The 13,121-nt window shown below is 44.1% G+C and overlaps 2 protein-coding genes across 2 annotated transcripts; both read left to right on the top strand.

The window, feature by feature from the left end:
* The first annotated feature begins 2,864 nt into the window (after positions 1-2,864).
* LOC148379812 (homeobox protein Hox-A10-like) lies at positions 2,865-6,424 on the top strand. Its single transcript, XM_088365310.1, has 2 exons — positions 2,865-4,395; positions 5,565-6,424. Exons 1-2 carry the CDS (start codon positions 3,522-3,524, stop codon positions 5,837-5,839), a joined length of 1,149 nt encoding a protein of 382 aa, XP_088221436.1. The 5' UTR covers positions 2,865-3,521; the 3' UTR covers positions 5,840-6,424.
* A 306-nt stretch (positions 6,425-6,730) lies between these two features.
* hoxa9a (homeobox A9a) lies at positions 6,731-12,343 on the top strand. The gene is made up of 3 exons (XM_088366052.1): positions 6,731-6,830; positions 9,419-9,950; positions 10,229-12,343. The coding sequence occupies exons 2-3, from the start codon at positions 9,428-9,430 to the stop codon at positions 10,468-10,470; spliced, it is 765 nt and encodes a 254-aa protein (XP_088222178.1). The 5' UTR covers positions 6,731-6,830; positions 9,419-9,427; the 3' UTR covers positions 10,471-12,343.
* Positions 12,344-13,121: the final 778 nt, after the last annotated feature.

Consider the following 13,121-nt stretch of genomic DNA (forward strand, 5'->3'; position numbering starts at 1 on the left):
TGCTCACTTTTATTTCGTGCTTTTCTCAAAAGTTTCTATGTCTTCTCCCGTCAAGCTGTCACGCCACATATTGGCTTTGGAAAGCCTTGTTCCAACAGCTCTTAGCTTTGGGCAGGGCCGCCATATTTGCTGTTGTTATCTCTGTGTTTATGGCAGCTAGCCGGAGCGCATTGGCGTTCATATATGACAGTCAAAAGGGTCATAAACGCCGGTGAGAGCGAGCCTGAAGTTTATGGTTGTCCCTCTCTGCTGTAGTCCGGCCTTGCCTTACGCGCATCCCTTACTGCGCGCTGGAATTCTGTCCCTAATTACGGGACATCCTCCCCGTTGCCTAGGCAACGCAGTCGTAAAAGCTGTCTGAGGGTCTGGAGCATTTGTACAATTGGAGTGCACTGCAATAAACCGTCTGAGACCCAAGGTTATTAACTGTGTTACCAAGGAGGCGAGAGCCACGACAGGAAGAGGGAAGATAGGGGGGAAAAGCACTTCTTGTTCCCTGCCTGGACTTCATTTTTGGACTGTGTTCCCTCGCGTGAGTCGTCCACCTCAATCAGCTTGGACTGGACTCTACTTTGCCACCGGGCGGCGCTATTGGAACCAATGTCACGGCCGTGGAGGGTTCACCTCTAACGCAGGAAGGTAAAAATCACAGCTTTTTTGGGGCTTTGTGAATATCTGTCCGTTGGTGCCTCTCCTATGGGCGATAAGGGAAATAATATTCATAAGACAAAAAAGGTTGGTGCGTTTCTGGAGCTCACAGCGCCGCGCGGAAGCCGCTTTCCCCAGGGGGGGTTAAAAGGCAACACATGTGCGCCATTGCTGAATACATGTGCTGTTCATTTTGCCTTCGCTGAGCTGGAGCTTTTCCAAAGGTCGAAGTCACGACAAGTAGGGCGAGCCGCACGCATGCAAAGTAAAAGCTCCTCTGGTTTAGTTCATGTAGTTGTTGTGTTGGTGGCTGAGCCCAAAACACGCATTCAAACAGTCACCTTCTTAAATCACAGCAGCGCATTTATCTTCCTCGTTTCCTCTTGAGAGACAGCCGCGCTTGACGTCCTTCCAAAACACTTAGCGAACGTGCCAAGTGTATAAAAAGTCTTATTAGTCAAAGTCGATTGTTGGTTGCGATTTCGACGCTGATTGCGTCTCCTTTTCCTTCCGCTCGTCGTGCCCAACATCTTGCTTGCCCTTGAGGCGCTCTTCGGTGTCTGTGGACGGCAGGGCGTGTGGACCCGCTCTCCTTCCCCCTTTTTTTTGCTCTCTGGTGAAAAATAAATACTTCCGCTGGATGTAATAAAACGCCGCATTATTGTTCATCGCTCCTCTCTGGACGAACATGATCCTACCCTGAGTGCCTCTTCGGCCACCATTATATGGGTGTGATCAAAGCCAGTGGTCAGAGTAAACTGTTGAGAGGCTAAAATGGCTGGGCAGCTGTGAAAATGAAGATTTAATAGCTACAATTAATAACTGCGGCAGAAAGATATCGATAGCCCCCCATCTCCTGCTCCACAACAGCCCCAAATTGTAAAATGCTGGACGCACGTAATTAATTGATGTATTTAGTTCCCCCATCGGCTCATATGTCCAAGACACAGAAGGAAAATATGTGCTTTTGGAACTATAGCGTCTTCCCTTGGAATTATTCCCCCTACGTTTTGAAAAAATATATAGCGCCTTTAAAATGACTTCAATTTATCTAAATAAAAAGATGCATGAGTTATTTAATACTATAGCAAATGTATTTATTTATTCGTGTGGCCTATATTGTGTTTTTGTGTGTATATTGTTGTGTATACATGTATATGAAAATACACACGCACAAGCGCTTTTGTATATAGTATATGAATGCATACGTACAAATGTAATTTTATAATGGCTCCAAATATGTATATTAAGGCCGCACAATATACAAAAAAATATATACATGTATTGCTGTCCAATATATGAACAGTAGGGGTATTCATAGCAAGTCATTCAAATGGAAGCTAAAAATACATTTAGCCTCCCTTGCAGCATACGAAAAGTATTTCACGAGATAAAAAAATAAAATGCTACATGTCGCTATTATATCGAGACTTATTCAAGACTCGCATGTGTTTTCAATATCGTGCATGGCCTAATATATATTTATAAAAATACTTATATAGAGACATATACATACATTGGATGCACCCAGTGTAAAATAGCACCTGCCCTCGTTACATTTTGATGCGCCTCTGTTTTTTTTTTTCTTTTTTCCTTTGCTTTTGCCCGTCTCATGCTTTCAGCCCACCTGGGCCGAAGCTAGCCGAGACTGACCTGAGTAATATGAGTACACATGCATAGCCAAGGACTCTGGAGGTTGGAAGCAAAGTTTTATTGTGGCCCTTATGGCCCTGAGTTGGCGCAACAAGATGAGGTGTACGTGCAAACACCACGCTGTGTGGCGCGCACACACACTTTGATCCACGTTTTTGAACGCTGTACAGCCTCGCTTTTTGCATGGAGGTATTAACACCGATTTATTAGGTTGTTTTACTGCAATAAATGACGAGTAAGCTGCCCCCCCCCCCCCCCCCCCAAATATCACCGTTAAAACAATTGTGATAAACCCAGTTGGAAAAATAAAACCCTTTTATTCTCTCAAAATCATTAAAAAAAAATGTTAGTTTTAATGCTCACAGTTAACAACTGAGGAATGTCGGCCTAACAAAAAAAAAACAACGAATGAAGCTTATATTCATTATGTTGGAACAGTCAAATCATATAAACGCTGTTTCTCACCTGTTTAGATATTCCCTAATAACTATTTTATTGTTGCATTGTTAGTTGCTTTATATAGCTTTTACCAATATGGCTTGACTTTTTTTTATTTATTTTTTTACGCCATTTCAAATAAATCTGAGCATACGAAAGAAACAGAGGGTAGTTTAAAGTCATGCCCTCAAATGACAACCTCTCAATGGAAGCACACAGAAATTCTCGTTTTGTTAGATGTCGCTCCAGTTCTCCTCAGGCCATATTAGTGCAAACGAATTGGGTCTTTTTCTTTTTTGTGTGCATGCGGAAGAGCTCCTGCTACTTGCCATCGGCAAATTTCAAACATTTTATTACCTTCCAAGTCCCGTGGCTTTGTTTTTCTTCGTTTTTTTTTCTTTTACAACTCGTGGTGAGTTTTTAGCAGCCTTGCAAGTTTGGACTTGATTTGGATGTGACACATTCGAATTTGTTTTGATGCTTAAAATTACGACTTAATAGCGGATTTGTGACGCTTCATACATTGCTATTTTAGTGTTTCCTACAACTTACACAATGTGTCACGGCGAAGGTGGATCCACCTCAAGCCCTAATGGTGCATTAAGGCAAGAAGGCGCACAGTGATGGCTGCGCTCTCTTCGTCCTCAGCTGCTTGATAGATGTTGTACGTAGGTTCCGAGTGGGCGGGACTTTGGCCCGATGCGAGCTTCCCATTGGCCGCCCGGCGCACACGCTAGAATGAGGGGCGCTCCTAATCATATCCAGCATGTTTTGCACAAGAAATGTCAGACCGAGGGGGCTACCTTCTCCCTTCGCCAAAATACTCGACAATAATGTCATGTTCGGACAGTCCATCAGGAAATGCCTTCCTAGTGGATTCTCTGATCAGCGGCAGGGCTGAGAACTGCGGCGGTCATTACACGGGAAGCGCCGCCGTGTGCGTGCCTCATAGCGCAGCCGCCGAAGTGCCTTACGGACTACACAGCTACGGATACTTCACAGGTATACCCAAACGGGCTGACGTGGGACCCCAAAATGTGGTCAGCGCTCCGAGCGCCTACCTGTCCGGCATGGAGATGTGGATGGACGCGCAAAGGTCATGTCGCGTGGACCAAGAGCGCTCGGTGCAGGGTCCTCAGGTCACGCCCTGCTCCTTCCCGCAGAACATTAAGGAAGAGAGCACCTACTGTCTCTATGAGCAGTCAAAGTGCCCTAAAGGTTCTGGTGCCGAAGACCTGACTTATTCGCGGTTAGCCCCAGCCGGCTCGGTGAACGATAGCGGCGGTGTTACTGCTGCTGCTGCTGCCGGAGGAGGCACAGTTCCCATGCCGTGCTATTTCCGCTTGTCTCAGAACCACGCGCAACCTCATAAACTTTACAACGCCGACGGCCCTGCGCAGCCTCCCTACCCTCATTTGGGCCCACACTCTGGCGCCCCTAGCCGCTTCCATTCTCCACCAACCTCGACGCAACCTCCGACCGCCACGCTCGAAGGAAGCGGGGACAAAGAGGAGCCCGTGTCCGCGGGGAACTCTGACCGGCAGCCCCACGCTGCAGTCGGGAGTGAAGATCCGCGCGATTCCACGGATGCGGAAGACTCCTCTGCTGAGGAGACCGACGAGCAGGACAAGGAAAGGCCGGAAAAGGGCAGCAAAGGTACAGTCGACGTTCATTGCGGGTGTTTTCTTGCACTATTCTGCTTGTATGCAGCACCTGTTATAGTAGACACGTCTTTGGAATCTTTTCATTTGCATAAATCATCAGTGTCTGGTGTACTCGAGTATTCATAAGTAACCCATAATTATGTAGAAATGTCAGCAGATAGTTAGGAATAACGTTGCTAATGTTATTTAAATAACAATAGACTATATTTGAAATGCATCTAGCTTATAGCTCTACGAATACTGTGATAACCTATTTAAGTGCCTGCGTGTCCTATTTTTCTGTATTATTTTAATGCTTTCCTAACTCATGTTTCATTTGTGTTTATAAGGTTGTAGTATAGTTCTGGACGCGAACGCGCACTCGTACACGCGCGCGTCATCACGCACGCGCCCACGGACGCCCCTATGCGCACGCACACAACCACCGCCACACGAACCGCAATTAGCACCAATATATAAACACAAACACACACGCATTGACACAAATACAACATTGATATAATATAAATACACACACACACATGCACACACTATTATAAACAAAAAAATAGGCTGCTCCACAATCCACACACAAATAAGCAATTACAAATACATGCACCAACTATTATAGAGACACATGGTGCTAATCGTACTAAACTATCACACATTGCACACACTCTCACTAACAAAAATACACAATTAAGAATATAAAAACAATGGCAAAATATACAAATAAATTTAAGCAAACATGTTACAAATTTGACACTAAAATACTCACGAAAAATACTACATCGTACACACACACACACCCCAAACACGTGTATACACACGCTTGAATGGGAAAAAATATTTTTAAAAAAACAGTCACACGCACAAGATGCTAATATACTAATACACACGCGGTCACTGACACAAAACCAAAATGCACGCGCGCACATAGATAAAAAAATGTATACAAAACATATACACACACCCTTTAAGGCAAATACACACACTCACAGACACACACACACTCCAATAAAACGTTACAAAAAAGCAAACACATTTGCGGGAACAAAAAAGCAAAACAAAAATTCAATTGCACACTCTGTCTCAAAAATATGTGTATGTTAAAACCAAATGTGTGTGTGCGTGTGTGTGCGCGCGCTTGTTCGTGTGCATGTGTGTGTCGTCCCCTTTCAGGCGACAACAAAAGTGACAACGCAGCCAACTGGCTGACGGCAAAGAGCGGACGGAAGAAACGTTGTCCGTACACCAAGCACCAAACTCTGGAGTTGGAGAAAGAGTTCCTGTTCAACATGTACCTGACTCGAGAGCGCCGCCTAGAGATCAGTAAAAGCGTGCACCTGACTGACAGACAGGTCAAAATTTGGTTCCAGAACCGCAGGATGAAATTGAAGAAAATGACACGAGAAAACAGGATCCGGGAGCTCACCTCCAACTACGGATTTTCATGATGAACGAGGTGAAAAACAAAAACAAAATGCATAGAAAAGGAAAGATTAGTCTGAAATGACTGCCCCCCCCTCCCCCACACAATCACCCACGCACCACCCCTCGCTCCTCTTCCATTGCCACCACGACCACCACCACGCCCCACCCATTTCATATGTGGGCCGTAGAAGCTTAATTTCCACACACCCTCGATGTGACTCAAACGTGGAATGTTTTCCAATGTTGTTTACGTCTCTTCTGTCGTATTTTTGATTAGTCAGCGGAGTAAAAGTAATCCATTTGAAAAAATATTCATTCACTCTATTTTAGTCCAACTTCTACGAAAATATTCGACCTTGATTTGCATGGAATCATTTTGGAATCACCACGTAAATATTACAAATAATAATCCCACCTGTGACCAAGTTTGATGTCTAGTCGGCACTCTTGTGTGTATGAGTTAAATGTGTAAATCGAGCAACAATCTTTAGTGGCGTTTCCACGAGAAAAAAAATATATAACGAGGCACGCGCGCTCATGTTTTTGACTTGTATATTTTTTTGGGTGTACATACCGACGTTGTGTTTTGTGTCATGCTGAATAAATTATCGCTCTGGCGCATTATAGTAAATTGTATTTTTGCTCCGTGTGTGTGTATACGTGTGTTTTATCTTTGTGCGCCCCCCCGCCCCAACTCCCAAAATCTTTCATTTGAATTGTATTTAGTCTGAAGACGAGAGGCAATTGCGCTAGGCAATTACCATCGGAAATAATTAAGGAATGAGGCTCTAAGGCGTCTTAGCTGCATGCAGGCGGCTATTGTGGAGTTTTATGACTGGCTGCTATATGAGGTTTCTCCCTCTCCTCTAAGAGCTGCTTCAGTCGTGCATGGGAGAGGCTTTCAAACGGACTGGTGGCCCGGCTCGCTGCATGTTTCTTATTCTTACACCCTGGATGCAATATTGCTCTATTTAATTGGGGATTAACGGGATTTGGCACAAGGATGACGTATGGGTAAGTGCGTTTAATTGTGTCTGTGCGCCCGTGTGTGTGTGTGGAGTATGCTCTGACAGTCTTAGTGTGATTTTGCTTTTATCGGTTCCAGTTGGTTTGTTGTGATTTGGTGGCTTGTTTGGTGACTTGAGGGCCCCGGATGGACTGTCGAGTGGTTTAGGTAGTTTCATGTTGTTGGGGTGCATTTCGAACTCTGCAACATGAAACTGTCTTAATTGCCCCAGTTATGGACATCGACGACAAATGGAAAGAGAGAGAAAAAAATGCAGGGGATTAAAGCTAAATTAATAAATAAATAAGAGACTGAGAAATGTCGGCAACGTGATCAGAACCTCCTGCCGAGGTTAAAGATTGAAGAAAGGTTGGGCATGCTGCTGAGCTGCAAACGTCTCGTTTTCATGTTGGACTATTTTTTTTTTTTTTAATACGATCCACAACTGCGTACTTCCACACATATGTTGTTTGAAAATAACATTTTTATCCACGAGAGGCTTGACGCAGACGGGCCAGACACAAGTCCTCGGTTACGACCACTGCAGTGGAGGGGAAGGGGAAGGTGAATGGGCCAACAGCGACCTCCGTGGGCAATGAGACCGGATGCTTCCGCTGCGCAATAGTGGCTCAGACAAAAGGAGGGGAAGGGGCTTTATGGCGAGGTTTAGATCCGCCAGACAGGCTGTTATCTACCGAAGCAAACGAGCTCAATAGCCCCCGTGGTAAAGTTGGTGGAAAAAACACCCTGATTTAACTTTACAGCCCGAGAGTCATCGCAATAGTGGCGTGTTTTCCTCATCCGAGGCGTTTGTTGATGGTCTTTTCTGCACACCCCTTCCGTCCCCCACCCTTTCTTGTTTGATGTCTGTTTGCCAAACAATGTGCACCTATTAGGTGACGGTCTACAAATAGGTTACCGAGATTCAGTTTGTCTTTGTGGAATAGTTTCTCCCCCTTTTTTCATGACAATGTCTTTCAAAAAATATGTACACGTCCATTTCCGTTTCTTTCATAACAATGCAGCTTTTGTGGAAATGCCTGTGGCCTCGCGAGTAAATGCAAAAATACACACACTCGTGTGTGACACATATTAGACATTTGCATTTACCCGAGTGCCTCCAATTGTTGCGCACAGAAAATGCAACGTGAAATGCAATCTGTATGTTGTTTTCAAGTCATAGCTTGCATACTTGAAATATTTACTGTGTCCTCCTTTGACTTATAGCATCATTTAATTCCTAAAGGAGAAAACCCGCAGCTACCATTTGCATATTTTAGTCTAAGGTTACACAACGAGGCACTAGCACCATTCGTTAATGGTGAAATATGTGCACGCGATAACAGCTTTGCGAACGATAAACAAGTCGAACGCAGGTTAAAGAACACATACAATCCGCCATTCTGGTTGTGTGCAAAATAATGAATTCGTGTTTACTCAGTTACTACACGTGGCACATTCTATTTGCGCTTTTATTTTATTTGATTTGAAACACATTACTTTAGGCCTCGTTTTAACATGTGCGAAAACTATTAATATTAAATGCCTTGTTATTTTATTCTAGTAAACAATACAATGCAGCATGCAGCGGGCAAAGTCAAAACAAACAAAATACGATTCATTACAATTAATAATATAAAAAGTTCAAAATATGTTCCGTCATGTGTTTGAGTCGAACTGTACGATGTTTAGATGTGAATTAATTGTTTGCCCGTTAATGCGCACTTCGCAAAACAAATTGTGGCGCTCACGCACGGACGTCTCTGTGTATTTTTGCCTCACGTGCAGCTCGTGTCTGAAATGTAAATTCTGAAAACGTTGTCAAAAGCAACCCTCAATCAACGTTAAAGTTAATGAGCATGTTTTATTTTCATGCCACAACACGCGTACACAGACATTATCCAAATTGTAGGGTGGAAGCAGCCACTTAAATTTAGTCCTGATATCCACGAAGTAGCTTTACCATGTTTAATCTCATTAAATCAGAATTTTAAAGAACGATATTAGAATTTCTAGTCGTGAATATGTGAAAGTCGCTCAGCTAATGCCGATTTTTATGATGTGTGTTTTTAACCAAAAGCGCTGCATGCTTTGAACTGTTTTAAACATTGTGTTTTGGTTAGCAGGGTGCTTACGTGGCCTATAAAATAGCTCATAAAATGAGCTTCGAAAATACCGTGTCGTTTGCAGCAAGGCTTTTTAACATGCAGCCGCAACTAACGGACTTTGTCCGTCCTCGTGTTTTCATTCATATTTTCTCGCCTCTATCAGATTGTATCCATTTATTAGTATTTTCTCAACTATGCTTGTTATTGGGGACTGTGTGCGTATTTAATGAGCAGAGGGGATTGATTTATGCTTTATTGTTCAGGCTGTATGATCACGTGCGCGGAGCGTCCAATAGCCTTGCGGCGTGGCTCCCACATTACAACCCACTGTAGTTCTGTGAGGGGCCAAGTTGCTACTTGATTTCTCCACATTGTTATTTTGTGAGGCTGTCTTTACTGCCTGTGTATGTGTGTGTGCGTGCTTTTTCTGTTGTTGTTGCTGTATATGGCTCTGCTGGCTGGCTAACTGCGTGCGTGTGAACGTGTAGTTTGCCGCCATGTCGACATCCGGAGCGGTGACTAGTTACTACGTCGATTCTCTCATTCTCCCCGAGAGCGAGGAGCTCTCCATGCCGAGATACCCCTCCGGGCCCGGGTACCAGCACGGCAGACAGCACCCCCCATCCATCAGTGAGCACGGCGAGCTCGGACCTTGCACCTTCACGTCCAAGCCCGCCGTGTTCGGCCCGTCTTGGAGCCACGTCCCGGCTCAGTTCCCGGGCGGCGTTTCCTCTGTGTACCACCACCCTTATGGGCACCCACAAGGCCCGGTCGGGGCCGAATCAGACGCCCGCTACCAGTCGTGGCTCCTGGAACCCATGTCCGGGTCCCTGCCCATGAGCGGATTACAGGCGTCGCACCATTACGGAATCAAACCCGAAGCTGCCGGTTCGCACACGGCGCTGCTGCTCTCTGACTACAGCAACGGCTCGGTGCCGTCAGTCGCGGAGAAAGAGGCGCTCGCCGGCCGGGGAGTCGACGTGACCGGGGAGGTTGAAGAGAAACCCATCCTGGATCCCAGTAAGTCCGGCGCGCGTCTTTTTTTTCGGTTATTACATGTCACGTCAGGCTGCGCGGAGGGGCGCGCGTCGCGTCGCGTCTCCTCACATGCCATTCTTAACATGCCATTTCCTTAAGCGCCCTCATGTACGCCCAACCCTAAGAGTCCCTATTAATTGGCACCCCCTTGCAACGTGGCACACCCTTTATGATCCTTGTGTATACATTTTTGTGCATTTAGCCGCTCGTCCCTTTAAAAAAAAAAAAAAAGACCCCTCACCCCCTCCCACTCTTTTCAGATAACCCCGTGTCCAACTGGCTCCACGCGAGTGCCACGAGAAAAAAGCGCTGTCCGTATACAAAGCATCAAATCCTGGAGCTGGAGAAAGAATTCCTCTTTAACACCTACCTGACCAGGGACCGTAGGTACGAGGTGGCGAGGCTGCTGAACCTCACGGAGAGACAGGTTAAAATCTGGTTCCAAAACCGCCGGATGAAGATGAAGAAGTTTAACAAAGATGGCGCATCTAAAGATGAGTGACTGATGAGTCAAGGAGAATCACATTGAGGCCAATGGCGAGTATTTTTTTTTCCATGCGGCTCTGCTGGAGCTTCTGGAAAAACTCGTTTTAGTGTTCCATATATCAGAACCTATTGGGCTTAATCGTCTTGTACAAAAAAGCATGTTAGGCTCTCGTTTGAAGCAACTACCTTTTTTTATATTGCACAATTTTAACAGTGCCCCCTTTTTGTTAGTTGTCCTTTTCATATGGTGTTTCGTTTTTTTTTTTTTTATCATTAGTACCTCGTTAAAGTGAATTAATTGGCTTGTGCTTGTTTGGATGTTTCCAGCAATGTGTTCTCTGTTGTCTATTTCATAGTCACCTGAGCTAGTTTGTAAAATGTGTTGGATTTTGTTGTTAATTGTTTTTCTCTTATTGCTAGAATTATGACTGAGTTTAGTCTGAAGGTTATAGTAGAGAAAAAAATGTAGGTGCTACATCTCAGAAACCTCCTAAAGTATTAGAATAACACAGAAGCTCTATGTTACATGACTGACTACCTATATGTGTTTATCAACTACCTACAATAACATATTTTTCCTCTCGTGGCAAATTATTGTAGAATTTATTGATTGGTTAGACAAGCCCGAATTTAAGGATTTGTTTTGTTTTCGGGAAAGCATTGTTTAGTGAGAAATCAAATAACACACTGTAGGTTCAAATTGATTACCTCTCGGTCAGCCGACCGTCTGAATTTTGGTTCTCAAATGTAATTTGTACTTTATTTATTAAAATAAAACAAATTATCTGCACAAATTGACACTGGGTTGAAATGTTTAAAAAAATCGGAAATTTGAGACGTGTTCTTAATATGAGCATATCGTGGACTATACAGTACATGGCGTGATGGGAGAGGATGGTGATAGCTCTATAGAGCCGTAAAAGACAATTACCGCTATAACATTTTATGAGGTGCAAAGCGCTGCGAGGCAAGCGGACACAAAACAAAAAAAAAAAGACGTGCAGGGCTTGGGCACATGAAGATTTCTATTTTGGGGGTTATGGAAAATGACAACGGATTTGCTGGACTAAATCAGGACGTCACCCGTCCAGGAATATAAACATTTCGATTTTGAGAATCCTTTTAAAAACACGACCTCCTCCAAGGCATGGTTCAAGTCTGTAATTTTTTTTTTTTTTTTTCATTTTGCCGGAGAACATGCATCACATGATCGGTGAAGGAACCTCTCACGCTCTCAGCGTGAGTGTAAAAAAGCAGAAAATGTTGGATTATTCCGAGGCGAATTTGAAGCTTGGAGACTTGTGTTGTGACGCGCTTGGGGGGCGACACACAGATGGACCCAAACTTCAAAGACTCGCCAAGAGACAGCGCAATAAACCGCCTGGTCTCCTATACTGTCTGGCATTCCACTTTTAATGGCTTTATGGCCGTCCAGACACAATTAGGCTGTTTCCAGAATGGCACCCATTTGTTTTTTCTTCTCTTTGGTTCTGGACAAAAGGCCGAGCGGAAATGATCAGGTTTATTGGACTCTTCCCAACGGGGACGCGCATGCACGACTCACGGTCATTTGGACGCTGCCTTTGTTTCTACCTGGGAACCTTCCGCCCTCTGCTCCCCGTCCGTCGCACATGCAGCGTCGAGACGGCCATAAAGACGCACAGAAGCAGATCAAATTCACAGCACTGGGGAGAAGATGGATGGAAAGATGGATTGATAAAGCCGAACAATTTTGAAAACAGCAAATAGCCATTTCCACTTCAGATGCGATTCCCCCCCCCCTCTCTTTTTTCGTCAAACATGACAAGAAAAATCAAGGATGGGCTTTAGAGTACTAAAACATGTCAATTGTTTTATTTTTTATTTTACATCTCAGTTGTTGGCATGAATTAATTGTACCCCCCCCCCCCCCCCCTGAGTTGTATACGATTGTGCTCATAAGTTTACATACCCTAGTAGAAATTGTGACATATTGACATTTATTTTTAGACTATATGACTGAACGGGAAACATCAATGGGTTTTTATATTGCTATATTTTGACAATTGTAGCTATTAAAACTAATGTAACCGCGTGCTGTCTGATTCCCCGTTTTTGCCCTATACAAATTCTTTCAGGGTATAATAACTTACAAGGGGTGTTAAAACACTTCAACTACAGTTGTGCAGCATTTAAAATTAGATTCTCTCTCAGAAAAGCCGCAGCTATGCGATTCAGCACGACGATAATCTAATTTACGTCGTATTGCTGCAAAATAAACACAACGACGACATTGTGCATTATGCGTTTTTCTCCTCTATGTCCAGTAGGTGGCGACACTATTCCACAACAACCTTTTGTAACGCGTCTGCATTAATGAATCTGTTCTGTGGTGGCGGCCGTGGGCGAAATACTCTAGTAACATTTTTAAGAGTCCAGCCAAACAATTTCACACCTTTTTAACAGTCTCTGCACGTGCACGAGTCAAACACTTGACTGCGGTTAAAAAGAATCCGCACGCGAAGGGTCGGGCTGCGACAACTCTCATGGGCACTGTTGTTTCTAGGTTTAACATTCTGACGTTGATTTTTCTTTTTTGTTTAATTTATATATCACTCATTTAACATTCCGACGTTGTTTATTTTGTCTGATTTATATATCTATATTAATAATAATCCAAAGTGACGT

Source organism: Syngnathus floridae, chromosome 21 (assembly GCF_059516105.1).
Source record: "Syngnathus floridae isolate MCC-2025c chromosome 21, RoL_Sflo_1.0, whole genome shotgun sequence".
Lineage (NCBI taxonomy): Eukaryota > Metazoa > Chordata > Actinopteri > Syngnathiformes > Syngnathidae > Syngnathus > Syngnathus floridae.

Bases quoted from the DNA above. Each gene is read 5' to 3' on its own strand.
- hoxa9a (XM_088366052.1), top strand. From the start codon at position 9,428: ATGTCGACATCCGGAGCGGTGACTAGTTACTACGTCGATTCTCTCATT. The intron at 9,951-10,228 runs GTAAGTCCGGCG...CACTCTTTTCAG, and splicing joins GAAACCCATCCTGGATCCCA to ATAACCCCGTGTCCAACTGG.
- LOC148379812 (XM_088365310.1), top strand. From the start codon at position 3,522: ATGTCAGACCGAGGGGGCTACCTTCTCCCTTCGCCAAAATACTCGACA. The intron at 4,396-5,564 runs GTACAGTCGACG...GTCCCCTTTCAG, and splicing joins GCCGGAAAAGGGCAGCAAAG to GCGACAACAAAAGTGACAAC.